General features: G+C 48.5%; 5 protein-coding genes across 5 annotated transcripts; 4 read left to right on the forward strand and 1 right to left on the reverse strand.

Annotated features, from left to right (window-relative positions):
- Positions 1 to 1,365: 1,365 nt before the first annotated feature.
- F4807DRAFT_37107 (MFS transporter) lies at positions 1,366 to 3,799 on the reverse strand. The gene is made up of 8 exons (XM_047995677.1): positions 3,310 to 3,799; positions 2,846 to 3,256; positions 2,670 to 2,799; positions 2,476 to 2,618; positions 2,326 to 2,431; positions 2,230 to 2,277; positions 2,019 to 2,182; positions 1,366 to 1,961 (listed from the first exon to the last, which is right to left on the reverse strand). The coding sequence occupies exons 1-8, from the start codon at positions 3,406 to 3,408 to the stop codon at positions 1,557 to 1,559; spliced, it is 1,506 nt and encodes a 501-aa protein (XP_047855913.1). The 5' UTR covers positions 3,409 to 3,799; the 3' UTR covers positions 1,366 to 1,556.
- F4807DRAFT_37037 (uncharacterized protein) lies at positions 3,537 to 4,068 on the forward strand. Its single transcript, XM_047995670.1, has 2 exons — positions 3,537 to 3,879; positions 3,945 to 4,068. The coding sequence occupies exon 1, from the start codon at positions 3,646 to 3,648 to the stop codon at positions 3,877 to 3,879; it is 234 nt and encodes a 77-aa protein (XP_047855914.1). The 5' UTR covers positions 3,537 to 3,645; the 3' UTR covers positions 3,945 to 4,068.
- A 646-nt stretch (positions 4,069 to 4,714) lies between these two features.
- On the forward strand, positions 4,715 to 7,230 carry F4807DRAFT_458969 (cytochrome P450; the record flags this gene model as incomplete). The annotated part of the gene is made up of 15 exons (XM_048001290.1): positions 4,715 to 4,919; positions 4,986 to 5,027; positions 5,100 to 5,181; positions 5,245 to 5,314; positions 5,397 to 5,539; positions 5,607 to 5,701; positions 5,755 to 5,764; positions 5,829 to 5,834; positions 5,887 to 5,914; positions 5,979 to 6,002; positions 6,068 to 6,302; positions 6,387 to 6,525; positions 6,585 to 6,689; positions 6,763 to 6,900; positions 7,023 to 7,230. The coding sequence occupies 15 exons, from the start codon at positions 4,715 to 4,717 to the stop codon at positions 7,228 to 7,230; spliced, it is 1,530 nt and encodes a 509-aa protein (XP_047855915.1).
- Positions 7,231 to 8,293: 1,063 nt separating this feature from the next.
- Positions 8,294 to 10,578, forward strand: F4807DRAFT_451022 (carbohydrate esterase family 8 protein; the record flags this gene model as incomplete). The annotated part of the gene is made up of 3 exons (XM_048000194.1): positions 8,294 to 8,384; positions 8,443 to 10,480; positions 10,542 to 10,578. The coding sequence occupies 3 exons, from the start codon at positions 8,294 to 8,296 to the stop codon at positions 10,576 to 10,578; spliced, it is 2,166 nt and encodes a 721-aa protein (XP_047855916.1).
- A 358-nt stretch (positions 10,579 to 10,936) lies between these two features.
- F4807DRAFT_37490 (uncharacterized protein) lies at positions 10,937 to 12,354 on the forward strand. Its single transcript, XM_047995718.1, has one exon. The coding sequence runs from the start codon at positions 11,390 to 11,392 to the stop codon at positions 12,125 to 12,127; it is 738 nt and encodes a 245-aa protein (XP_047855917.1). The 5' UTR covers positions 10,937 to 11,389; the 3' UTR covers positions 12,128 to 12,354.
- The last annotated feature ends 324 nt before the right edge of the window (positions 12,355 to 12,678 follow it).

The following is a 12,678-nucleotide window of genomic DNA, read 5'->3' on the forward strand; positions in this document are numbered from 1 at the left end:
AGTCGCGTCGCCTGAATATGGCCAGCATGTTAAACGCCAATGTAGACGGCGAGTATCCGCTGAATTGAAAGGTCAGATAGCTCCTAGTCCGCGACTTCAAGTTTATCGACTGACATGTTGTCAAGGCGTGCGATTTATGCTGCTCGAGAAAGCTGAAATGTGACGCCCTGAAGCCGTGTTGCTTCAGCTTGTATTACCTACGATTGCGACTGCACGCATAAGGCAGCCAGTCGAAAATTGCCGTCGAGGAAGCAAGCCGCTGCTCACCGTCAATGTCGCGAAGATGCCTTGCATACTCGAGTCGAACACCTCGAGAGCCAGCTCACTCGTGTTCTCGCAAGAGTCAACAGCTTGGAAGCAGGCAATACTGTACCTTACACTCTCAAGTACGCCCCGAGTTTGTCGGCCTTGTCAACGACGGGTAATCGAAACTCGGTGTCGGCTTCCATGAGTCACGATTTACAGTCAACTCATGAGAACGCTTTATTGGGCGACCTACCTCCCTTGAGAGATGTTTTAGAAATCATGTAGATCTATCTATCTAGTTTTAACACGATACTACCCTTGTTTCATGCTCCGACCCTTCTCCAGACGGTTCGCTCATGGTACCAAAGCCTCCACACAAGAAGCCCCATCGACTGGGGCGTCATCAATGTAGTGCTGGCTTTAGCCCACTACACACACTGTCTAGGAGGACAGAGCGCCCATCGGGCGATACAAAACATATCTGAGCAATGCTTAGTCTTTGCTTACCAAGATACTATGTGTGATAAGATGGATTGCCCCCTTACACCCCACCCCGTGTCGCCCCATCTATCACCCAACTTCAACCACTTCAATTGAAGGTTTTTTCTTACGTTTAATTGATATTTATACAATCCTCCGCTTCGGTGACATCTTCAGGGCGTAGTTCTCCGTACCTAGTGCCTCTTCCTGGCACGTTAAAGGCCTCGTCTTCGTCTTCGTAGATGACGCGACCGCGAAGTCTACGCTTGGCTCGACGCACATCTGCCATACGTACAAACTTCTGATTCGGTGCTATTTTGTCCTTTTTACGTACCTGCTTCATCTTTTTGGCCGATTGAAGCCTCAATCGTTCATCTTGGGGTTCTAATCAGCGATCTGTACGTCCTTTAGATCTAAGGCTTTGCTGGCCTACACTGTCAGGAGACGATGGACTGGCACTTGGAGTGATGGATGTTCAGAAGCCACTTTTCGACTACTTCGGAGGAAATCTTAACCTCCAAAGGGCGTCCTGATGGCTGTCGGAATAGTAATTCCGAGGAAATCAGGTGTCACTGGCCTTCTAGGCCCTGCCGGTGCCCTAGTTACTGACCTTGCTACATCCGTACAAGTAAAGCCATTGACTATCTCATTGTCAGATATCTGATAGGTCACTTGGCTCCGGATAGATCCCGCGTATCTACAGTGTGTCATTTCTCCGGGTATAAAACGCAAATTGTATACCCGTTCCGTCGATCGGTACCTAACAAAAGCTTTGCCGATCTTGGCCCAGCCAAGGTAGGCATCGAGTAATCATGTTGCATTTAAGTTATCTATTCTGCGTTTCTAGATTCCGCCATAATTTGTGATGTATTTGCCGAATCGCGCTCCTTCAGCTTCAGCAGCTCCTGGCAGTAAGGACTATGCATTCTAAGCCAAGTGCCATATCTGAGAAAGACAAACGGTATGATTGCCATGGCTAGACTGAGGAAGCCTAGAAGACTGCACGCCCATGGAATTCCGAGTCTCTCATACATCGGACTAGCAGCCAATGGAAGCAGAACAGCAAAAATGCTACGACTAAACGCTGACGATGCCAAAGCCGATGCCGCATAGATGTCGTATGCATCTGCGAGATAGTTCAGCATGGATATGAAAACCAATTCGAGACCCATGCCGAATGGAACTCCTGCAAGCATGGGGATAATCCAGTGGATGTCTGATCGCGCAGTCCAACCCTGAAAACATCTAAATTAGCTTAAGATCCCCCCGCGAGATGGTCTTGGAAGTCTTACCAGCCAGAATAACGATGATACATTTAATGGCCCGCTGATACACGCCAAAGGAAGTCGACGGTATTCCTCACTCTTTGGCCACGAAGCATTGCGCTCTTTGGCTTGTTCGAGAAATGTGTCGTACCAGATTGCTATGCCACAAGCGATCACGCCGCCAACCCCGACTAAAATCTCAATACACAATTCAGTTACCTTTGGACATTTGACTCACCTGGAACCAAGGCTACACCAGCAAGTCCATCATTGAACTTGTATATGCCTAAAAGGAGTCAACATCCAAACACAGCCAGTGAATACCGGGAGTTACCTTGAAACACAGTGGGGTAGACTTGGAAGAAGATATAGAAAATTCCAAATTGGAGAGCCAAGTACATGCAAGTGCAGATAACGATAGGTTCTTTGAACATCACCACCTAGATGGTTAGCTAACCTTTATAGTAAATGGACTATCACATACTGGTCTTGCGAGCTTGACTGTTACGGTGTGCTTCCATCCATTGTCCTCAAGTTCGATGGGCGCATATACGTTCTGGGCATGATTAGGCGATGCTGCCCTCATTCGTTTTGCACGCCGCAAAAGGATGACTGGAGGATATGTCTCTGAAGCATATGTCAGGTGGATCTCATCAAAATCAATGTCAAATATCGTACCTGGGAGAACAAGAACAAGCGGCCAAGTTGCACCGGCAATTATCAACCCGACCCAAAACGTCCATCTCCACGAGATGGGTGATACGAACCCCGAAATGATAGGTCCAATGATTGGACCTAAGGAAGTCAACTGAATCCCGTTAGCATTTCAAAACTTTCCCTCGTAATATACTTACTCCTATTAGGGCTATTGCTTGACCTCTTCTCACAGGATCATCATAGATATCGGCGAAAATGCCGCCCACAACTGTTATTGGCGCCGATGCAAAGGCACCCGAGAGGAAGCGAAAAATCAACAGAGCTGGCCATGTTGGTGCTAAAGCGCATGCCAGGGTGAAGGCTGTAAAGCCGAAGAAGGTCGAAAGCATCACGATTCTTCTGCCATGCATCTCGCTGAGTGGACTGAACAATGGCGGCCCAAAGACATATCCAATCAGGTAGACAGAGTTTGGCAATGCCAGTTGTTCGGCGCTTGATACATTGAAATCTTTGGACAGATAGTGAGAAGCGCCGCTTGGGAGTGAGGAACCAAGTGTGCTGTTAGATGCGAGTGCAAGTCCGATTATCAGGACGAGAATTTTCCTGCTCTGTTGAAGGTGAGAAGCTGAATATGATGGTAAAACACGACTTTTCCACGTACTGTACTCCAATTTGCAGCGCGTTCAGGGTCTCCATCAGAAAAGGCGACCAATCTCACACTCTCCATATCACCATTGACCGGCGCGTGTACAGAGGCCATCGTGGTGATGTGTCGTGATTTGAATTAATTACCTGGGGGGGGTTCGAATTAGGAAAATAAAAACTCGTGGCATTTGATAGCCTATGCAGGGGATCTTTGTTATGCCATGTTATGCCATGTTACGCAAAGTTATGCTATGTTACACCATGTTATGGATATTTATCTGGCTTTGTGGCTGGGCGCGTACGGCGCGCGGGGGGCTGATGTCAGAGCCTCAGGGGTTGGAAACTCCGGCTTATGTTGATATTCATGATGGCGCCAGCTCTCACGCGAGTTACTACCTCCTTTGTCTTCACTACTTCTAATTCATCCACTGCAATGAATGCTTCATCACGCGATTCCAACAGCAACCTCACACCTCTTACCACAATGGGCTCGCCCACAAACCCTTCACATGTGCAACCCGCAAAGCAACGCTCCTCCGTTCTTCATCATAATACAAGCAAACCTGATAATACGAGCTCAGTATAGGTAGAGAATTGTGCAAGCCTAACGCTCCTTTGAGCTTGATTCTGGAGTCTCTAAGCGAGATGCAGGCTATTTATTATCTTTTCACTTATCTTTTCCGCGCATATTTTGGCGCTGTGCATGTCGCAGTAGCTTGGAGGATGCGAATGCCCGCCTAGGCCCTGAGGATCGGCCAAGGGTTCGGCCAAGGAATCGGCCAACGACAACGCCGGGAATTAGACGTGAATGAGCAGCTTCCTGTTCGACTCTCGTCTCGTCGGCATGCAGGGAGCACATATCGCCACCATAGCCAGAACAGAAGCCTGTTATCAAGCACTAAACCAAAATCAACGCCATGTACGTTAGGAAGGATGAGGCTAGAATGGGGTGTATGCATGCAGGTAAGCATGTAAAGGAGGAGAAATAAAAGAGGAGAAGTAAAGGAGGAGAAGTAAAAGAGGAGAAGTAAAGGAGAAGTAAAGGAGAAGTAAAGGAGAAGTAAAGGAGGTGACGTAAAGGAGGTGAAGTAAAGGAGGAGATGTATAGGAGGAGATGTAAACGAGGTGCAGTAAAGGAGGAGTGCAGTTGTTGTTGCATTTGCTGCAGTCAGCTGACCATGGTAAACGTATGGATTCGCCTTCAGATGTGCAGATCAAGCTCTCTCATCCCATCCCATCTCATCCCATTCTTCTAATACCATCTCCTATATAAACCCCCTTACCTATACATCCTCTTGTCCAACTCAAATCCCCTTATATCTCATCCTTCACATCCTTCCCTCATCCTTCACATCCTTCCCTCAACCGTCAGCATCCCCAGAAACGACACCACCGCTTCCCACAGCCACACATCCCCAACAATGTTGTTCGAAACAGCACCCCTCCCCAACCTGCTGGTCCTAGCAGTCTTCTTCACCATCATCGTCTTCTTGGTCCGCTTCATCCGACAGGCAGCGTTCCGCAAAACAGGACCGAAAATTCCGCCTGGTCCGCCGGGCAGTGATCATGCGAAGTACTTGCAAACTGATCGCTGGAATGTGTTTAAGGCGTGGAATGAGAAATATGGTATGTCTACTCCTGTCCCGGCTGTGTAGAGAGAAGTGTGGTTTGCTGACATGGGGTGGGGGATAGGTAATGTGGCGAGTTTTTACACGGGGCCGCAGTTGAATGTTTGTATGTTACCTGACCCTGGAGAAGTGAGCAGTGATGAGCCTGGGAAGGGGTGACTGACGTGATGGGTGCTAGTGCTTGGGACTATGGAGGGAGCTATAGATCTCCTCGAAAAAGCCGGCGAGACGTTCTCCAGCCGTCCCGACTTCGTCATGGGGTAAGATCAACATCCTCGCCCATCCCCCCTCCTCTCACCCCCTCAAACACTAAACAAGACCAGCGAATTCCTCTTCTCTCGACTCCGAGGATTCTCCATGGTCTACGGCCAAAAATGGCGGAATTGGCGCACGGTTAGTCTTCTTGTTTTCTTTTCGAATATTTCGAAAAGCCAAATCATGATAGGGGGTTAATGGAGGCGGTGTTACGCAATAGATTCACAACTCGCATTTCAGCGCCAAGGCATCGCCGGCGGCGAAGCCGATGCAGGAGAATGAGTCGGCGGTGCTGATTAAGGATTTGTTGGAGAATAAGGCGGAGGATGGGATTTTGGACCGGAAACATAAGATTTTGAGAAGGTAAGAGTACTGAGGGATGGAAATTGGTGGTGTGATAGAGGGGAGAGGGTGCTGATGGGTTTTATAGGCATATGGCGTCTACGATGTTTCAGATGGCGTATGGACGGAGGGTTACGTCTATGGAGGATCCGTTGGTTATGGAGCATGATGAGGTTGAGGAGTGTAAGTACCTGATTCTTCCACTTCGACAAGGGCTTTGCTGATCGTTTTGACAGATATTGAAAGGTACGTCGGAAACCATGCTGTTATAAACAGATAACTGTTCGCAGGTTATTCACACTGCTTTTAGTACAAAGTAAGTGTCAATTACGGACTCAACCTCCGAGTATGGACTAACTTATTATCAGGGTCCCGGGCCGCTTCTTCCTCGAGAGCGTAAGTTCTTCTAGCAGCGATAAACATTGATCCAGAAATTAGAACTAACCACCAAAACAACCAGTGGCCTCAACTTCTATGGCTCCCAGTAAGCAGCGCTTCTCCCTCGCCATAGCAAAAGTTCCACTAACACCCCTCCGGAAACCCCTGCAGTGGTTCAGCTGGGAACCCGAGAGACGCCGAGACACCAACACAAGACTCTACATGACCGTGATGAACGACGTCAAGAAGCGAATGGAAGAGGGCACGCAAATCCCATGCACAACCCAATGGGCTCTCGAACGACAAAAGGAATTGGGCTTCGATGACCTGGAACTGTCTTATGCGCTGTCTTCTCCGTGGGCTGCGGGCATTGGAACTGTGTCTACTGCGATTGAGATCGCTATCCGTATGTTTAGCCCCTCAAATGATTTTATGATGCCTTTCATTTTTCATTTTCCAGGGAGCGTGGACCTCTGACCGTGTTATGTAGTCGCCATCTTGCACTACCCAGAAGCCTATGCGAAAGTCAACGAGGAAATGGACAGGGTGGTAGGACGAGACCGTATGCCTACTTTTGCAGACCAGCAAAACCTGCCTTACCTAGAAGCTTTCATCAAGGAGACTATGAGGTATGTCTCCCTATCCCATATGCCCGTAAAGCAATGGTCTGACGTGCATTTTGATGCAGATGGCGCCTCGTGACACCAACAGTCATTGCGCACTCTTCGATCCAGGATTATACGTATAAGGGCATGTTTATTCCGAAGGGCACAGCGATTTATCCTAATGGCACGTGAGTACTCCCTGAACCCCAAATCACAAGTTCATCCATCCGTCTAGTGATTGACGAATATGAACCCTCGTAGGATGATGATGAGAGATCCAGCGGTATTCCCCGATGGCGATGCGTTTAAGCCGGAGAGATTCCTGGATGTCACCGACCCAAGGCTGCAGACGTACAAGTTCGGCGTGTTTGGGTTTGGGAGAAGAATTTGTCCGGGCATGTATGTTGCGCTGCAGTCGCTGTATATTGCTATGGCGCGGTAAGTGAAGCCTTCCTTCTCTCCCTCATCCCCTCCACCACCTTTAATTTCAAACCCGACTTCCCACTGACGCCGCCAAACAGCATGCTCTGGGCATTCGAAGTCCTCCCCGTCATCGAAAACGGCAAACCCTACATCCCGGACGCCGACGACTTCAGCTACGGTCTCGTCAGCTACCCCGCGGCGCTGAAATACAGACTTGTTGCGCGGAGTGAGAAGCACAGGGAGATTGCTATGAGGGAGGCGGAGCTGGCGGAAGAGAGGATGGCGGGGTTGCCGGGGTCGTACTGAGAGAGAAAGTAGGAAGTGTTACGAACCAACAGTGGAAAAGGCCCGGCGACGCGGCGGCTACGAGGAGAGGGCGGCACCGTCGCACCGCCACAATGAGTCAGCGGCGCCTTCGTGCCAAGTGTTCCATTTTGCCATTTGTTATAGGGCAATTAGGTAATCCATCCCTATAGGGATTAGCCCTTGATTACCTCAGCTTGAGCGTGGGTATATCTAGCACTCCTTTCTATAGGAGCAAAGCTCTCTTTTACTTAATAGATCATTCCGCTCACTATGCTAGAGATCCGGCACCCACAGACTGTGTGACACCATTCTTATATAGGTACTTAGACCTCAAAGTGAAGGTTACGACATAATACCTAGGTTCAAACCACCATGCGGATATGTTGACCGGGGATGAAACGTCCCCAGCTGTTATGGCCCGTTAATTCGTGGATTCTTAGGCTATCCAGCTATCCACATATGCATCCTAGAAGCCCGGATGCAACATCGTCTGAAGCCCACTTGCCCAAGAGCTTCTAGAACTTTGTTGTATACCGATGCCATTATAATTTAAGCCTGAGCTCATATCGCGAGTATTGCCAATAGATGTTGTGTTACCACCCTCATGTATTGGTACCCACCTTCACCATTCAGTCAGTTGGCCTCGCAATTGAAGACTTTGGAAATTAACAGAATGATTAGGTACACTGCATCTTTCTCTATGAACTGGGAAGTGTCTGTGGGTGATCATAAAATATACGATCACCTAATTGTGCTAGGTCGACTAAGGTAGCTGGATAACAGGTAGGTAATTACGAGGCATCATCGGCGATCACTCGATTTGGAGGTTAGAGATCATTTATCTGACTACATTCACGGATTAAATCCAAATGCACCAATGTTTCATAACATACTGCCCACGACCCACAATCGCGTTGATTCGTGGGATAATCTAAATTTAAGTGGAAAGGGTTGTCGTAATGCTCTATCTATCAATAATTAAACTGCTCTTTTCCTATGGCCGTTGCTTCAGCATGTTCGAGTCAATCTCGAACATACCTACCTAGGTATGCAAGTCTTCAAGATGCTAACATCCAGGTTAGCGCTCGTCTTGGGCCATTTTTGTCTATTGCCTGCGCTTGTTTTCGGTGCTGAGGCTACGGCGGATAGCACGTGTAAGTAAAATCTACAACTTTCTCAATGATCAAGTCACTTACCATGAAGGACGGAAAGCTGCCTCATCATGCGGTGCTCATCCCACGAGCGCCTCTACCGCTCCATCAGGCGCCATAGTCGTTGACTCAACCAGCTCAACAACTGGCTCTTTCTCTAATTTGACTGCTGCACTGGCGTCGCTACCTAGCGACTCTTCGTGCCAGACAGTTTTTATGAAGCCTGGAACTTATGTTGAACAAGTTTCCGTCAACCGACCTGGTCAGACTGTTATCATTGGGTACACTACCGAAAACCCTGGCAAGGAGTATTCCGGTAACCAGGTGACTGTCTCATACAGCCGTGGTCTTTCCGTATCACCACTCCCTGCAGGCCACTCAGATCCCGAGACAGCCGTCATCTCTACTGCGTCTTCCAATGTTGCTTTCTACAATGTCAACTTCATTAACACCGACAACCTAGACGGGGCTACTGCTAATTATGTAACCCTGGCTGCTTCGATTTACGGTAGCCACATCGGATTTTACGGATGCAATTTCACGGGCTGGCAAGACACCCTTCTTACTGGGTCAACCAGTGGCTATCAGTATTACGAGTCTTCCTACATAGACGGAGCTATCGACTTTATCTGGGGTTATTCTGCTGCGTATTTCAAAGGATGCACCATTGCTGCTAAGAAGACGGGAGCTGCTATTACAGCACACAACCGCCAGGATTCGTCTGGCATAGGGATATATGTATTTGACCAGTGCCTCGTAACTGCTGCAGAAGGTTATGAGTCCGCGACCAAATCAGGAGTTTATCTAGGAAGACCTTATTCTGAGTATGCGAGAGTCGTTTTCAAGGACTCTTACTTGGATTCTGTCGTTCAACCGGCTGGTTGGGAGCAATGGAGTTCATCAGACCCTCGACTAGACGATATATTATTCGCTGAGTTCAATAACACCGGCCCGGGGAACTGGGAGAATAATGCTGCCGCGCGTGAGGGCTTTGGTAAAGCAACATTGTTGACATCGGATACCTATACCCTCTCTAGTGTCATGGACTCGACTTCCTGGATTGATTCGACGTATTGGAATAGTATTAGCACGCCTTCGAAGATTCTGACACGAAGAAGTGATATCGAAGAGCTTGTTATTATATCTTCTGAGGCAAACTCCACCTCTCCAGCTGCGGGTGATTACATCGTGTCTAAGACCCCTATTCAAGGCAAAACCGTCTACTCAATTTTCACTGAAGCAATAGAAGCTATCCAGAAGATCTCAAGCGACGAAACTGTAACGCTTTTCATATATCCCGGTCTTTACAAAGAACAGATCGTCTTTAGCAGATCTGGTACCACCATCTTCCGTGGCTACTCGGAGAACCCATCTGACAACACGCAAAACCAAGTCGTTCTCCAAAACAGTGTTGGGGTTGATACGCAAGCCGACCAAAGCAACTCAGACTCGGCGACACTGTACTCCCGGGCCAAGAACCTTCAGCTTTTCAATATCAACATGAATAACGTTTTTGGGCAGACACACAACTACGCGTCCCTCGGGTTTGCTAGTGGTAATAACGGATATACATCCTTCTACGGATGCCAGATTACTGGTAACCAAGACACTTTCGACATGAACACCGGGACCAGCGTATTTGCGTATAACACCCTCGTCGAAGGGTCGATTGATTTCATCTGGGGTGCGGGAACAGCGTATTTCCTCAACTCCACGATCGTACCAAATACGGACGGTGGCAGCATAGCAGCTATGAAAAGAGATTCTAGCACCGCCGCCGGTGGCCTCGTATTTGACCAATGTACTATTGCGGCGACCAAGGACGTCACAGCGGGCTCGATCTTCCTCGGTCGGCCATATAATGAGTACTCTCGGGTTGCATATATCTATACCTATCTAGACGACTCGATATCAGCAGCAGGTTGGTCAGTTTGGGGGAAGTCTGATCCCCGAACGGACAACATTCTCTTCGGCGAGTACCATAACAACGGTCCCGGGGCTTCTACGAGCGGCCGTGCCTCCTTCTCGCAACAACTTACCGACGCGGATGCTGAGCAGTTTCAATTTGCCAATTTCTTCTCTTCACAGGGAACTTCATGGTAAGCACTGTGGAGAATTCAAAGGGTTTCAGGCTGGATATGGCTAACGATCACCTTTTAGGATTAACATGGCATATGTTAAAACTACCCCTTTTTGATATTCCCTCCTCTCCCACGTTCTAAGAATAAAGATATCACAATTCATAAAAATGCTCACTCAATTACTTTGCGTGATTATATAAACCTTCAGAACGTATGTGAATACACTTTTCGGCACCTAACAATTCCTTGTAAAAGGCACGGAACTCATAGCCAAAAATCAGATCTTGATCCACAGCGCAGAAAGACCTTGGAAAGTATCATCATATCGGTATTCCGATAGAAAGCCTTTGAGACTGAAGCACCCATAATTGTGATACCTTCGCTTTCACAATAGTATATAGCGCTTTATCTATCGTTACTGTTAGTCCAACCTTGGCTAACAAAGCGCCCCTTATAACAATCCCCTTGTAATTCAGAAACCCTAGAAAGCTCAACGACCTAGACAAAAAAGATTCGAATATAGAGTCAGAACAACTAGACCTGTTTCGAAAGAAAGCTGGCACAAGGCCATTGTGCTTGAAAATCCTAATAAATATCTACGAGGCCTTATCCAGTGTGGAAATGGGATTTCTCTTCGATATTCCTCGAGTCCGGACTCCTGGTGCTTCGCTTCCTCGCTAGATCGCTAACTATATCATAAATAAGGTATTCATACATTAGCACCTACTAGGTACCTAAGGCAACTTAGGGTTAGATAGCTCTAGTTCCAACCTCAGGAACTAAAAGCCTCAGGATCCCATCTGAACCAACGTTCGAACCAAGCGGGTCTTGGCGTAGCAATACATCTATCTAGCTGAGTGAAGCACCTTCCTTACACCCGACTACCTGAATAGTAACAGCAGATACTTACCCAGTAACCGTACAAAAATGTGTAGGCGAATCCTAACCCATTACATGCACCACGACGTGCGCAGCCCGATGCTCCTCGACCCGGCCGCCGAAAACGCACCCGTCTACGCCAACCCGCTGCACACCCGGTTCCACCGCTGCGAGGTGAGCCGCCCGTTGCCGGGCCAGTGGCTCCTCGGCAGCCCCTTCCCCACGTGCGAGTACCACAGCTGCTGCGTGCTGGTACGCGAGGTCGAGTTCTGCGCCGACTTCCACGCGTGGGTGTGCGGCACTCTGGGGATGGACGACGACGAGGACATAGACGAGCACTGCGAGCCGGAGCAGTGCGTCAACTTCGTGCTCGAGCACCGCCACGAGAAGCTCTCCTACTTCGGGCACCCGGAGGCGTATCTGTGGAACAGGTACCCGGCTACGTGGCGCGAGGACCTCCTGGAGGTCGAGAACCGCAGGCGGATGCCGTGGGCGGACGAGGAGTTATTCCTCGAGGGCGAGAAGCTGTATACGCTCGAGCAGGACGCTAAGACGCAGTTCCTTGTGTATCGCGATCTGTTTAAGGTCTGGCCTAAGGGGCACGACCAGATGCAGCATGCGCAGTTCAACGTGGAGCAGGCCCAGACGCTGCTCCTCGAGCAGAAGGAGAATGTGGCGCGTTTGATAGACTGGGCACGAGGTAATCAATCACAGCCGATTAGGGCTTTTACACCGATATGGTGGATGCGCATGTGGGCATTGGAGCATGGGGAATTTAGAGAGTAAGTACTAACGTCCCAACCTCTGTATGAAATGGTAAGTGGCCGTAACTCAAGGTAGTTTCGATTGGTGGAGTTAAAAGGCGTTATAATTCTCCAGAATATGTTTAACCAACCATGTAAATGTTTCAAGGTAGAGTATAAATCTAACTCCCTTTCCACCCTAGATTTCCGTGGTGAAGTTGAATCCTAATGAAACTTTGAGGTAGATCATGGTGGTATCATCTTCCTCGCGTGAAAATCAAAAGATCACTGAATTTCTGTAGTAAAAGGGGCTCGATGCTCCCGGGGTGATAATATCCCTCCAAATACAACACTGTTGATGTATGTAGAGCGCCTAGAAAGTATTGGCTTGAACACATCGTTCGATGTGATGATCATGGCTGCCTTCGTTTTCATGATCCTATCATTAAAGAAACACCCGTGTTCGTGTCTATCCGCTGTAAAGACTGATCCGCCCTACGCGGCAAATTACTGTATGTTCGACAAGTGTTTCGTATCACATCGTACTTTCATCTTGCTATGACGCCCAAGTTCCGGGAGAACCGGAATACCCTC

The sequence above is a fragment of the Annulohypoxylon truncatum genome (assembly GCF_022578515.1).
Source record: "Annulohypoxylon truncatum strain CBS 140777 unplaced genomic scaffold F4807scaffold_10, whole genome shotgun sequence".
Lineage (NCBI taxonomy): Eukaryota > Fungi > Ascomycota > Sordariomycetes > Xylariales > Hypoxylaceae > Annulohypoxylon > Annulohypoxylon truncatum.

Coding starts and splice junctions, on each gene's coding strand:
- F4807DRAFT_37037 (XM_047995670.1), top strand. CDS start 3,646: ATGTTGATATTCATGATGGCGCCAGCTCTCACGCGAGTTACTACCTCC.
- F4807DRAFT_37490 (XM_047995718.1), top strand. CDS start 11,390: ATGTGTAGGCGAATCCTAACCCATTACATGCACCACGACGTGCGCAGC.
- F4807DRAFT_37107 (XM_047995677.1), bottom strand. CDS start 3,408: ATGGCCTCTGTACACGCGCCGGTCAATGGTGATATGGAGAGTGTGAGA. Junction 2,619..2,669: donor GCTTGTTCTTGTTCTCCCAG/GTACGATATTTG, acceptor CATATGCTTCAG/AGACATATCCTCCAGTCATC. Junction 1,962..2,018: donor TATCATCGTTATTCTGGCTG/GTAAGACTTCCA, acceptor AGATGTTTTCAG/GGTTGGACTGCGCGATCAGA.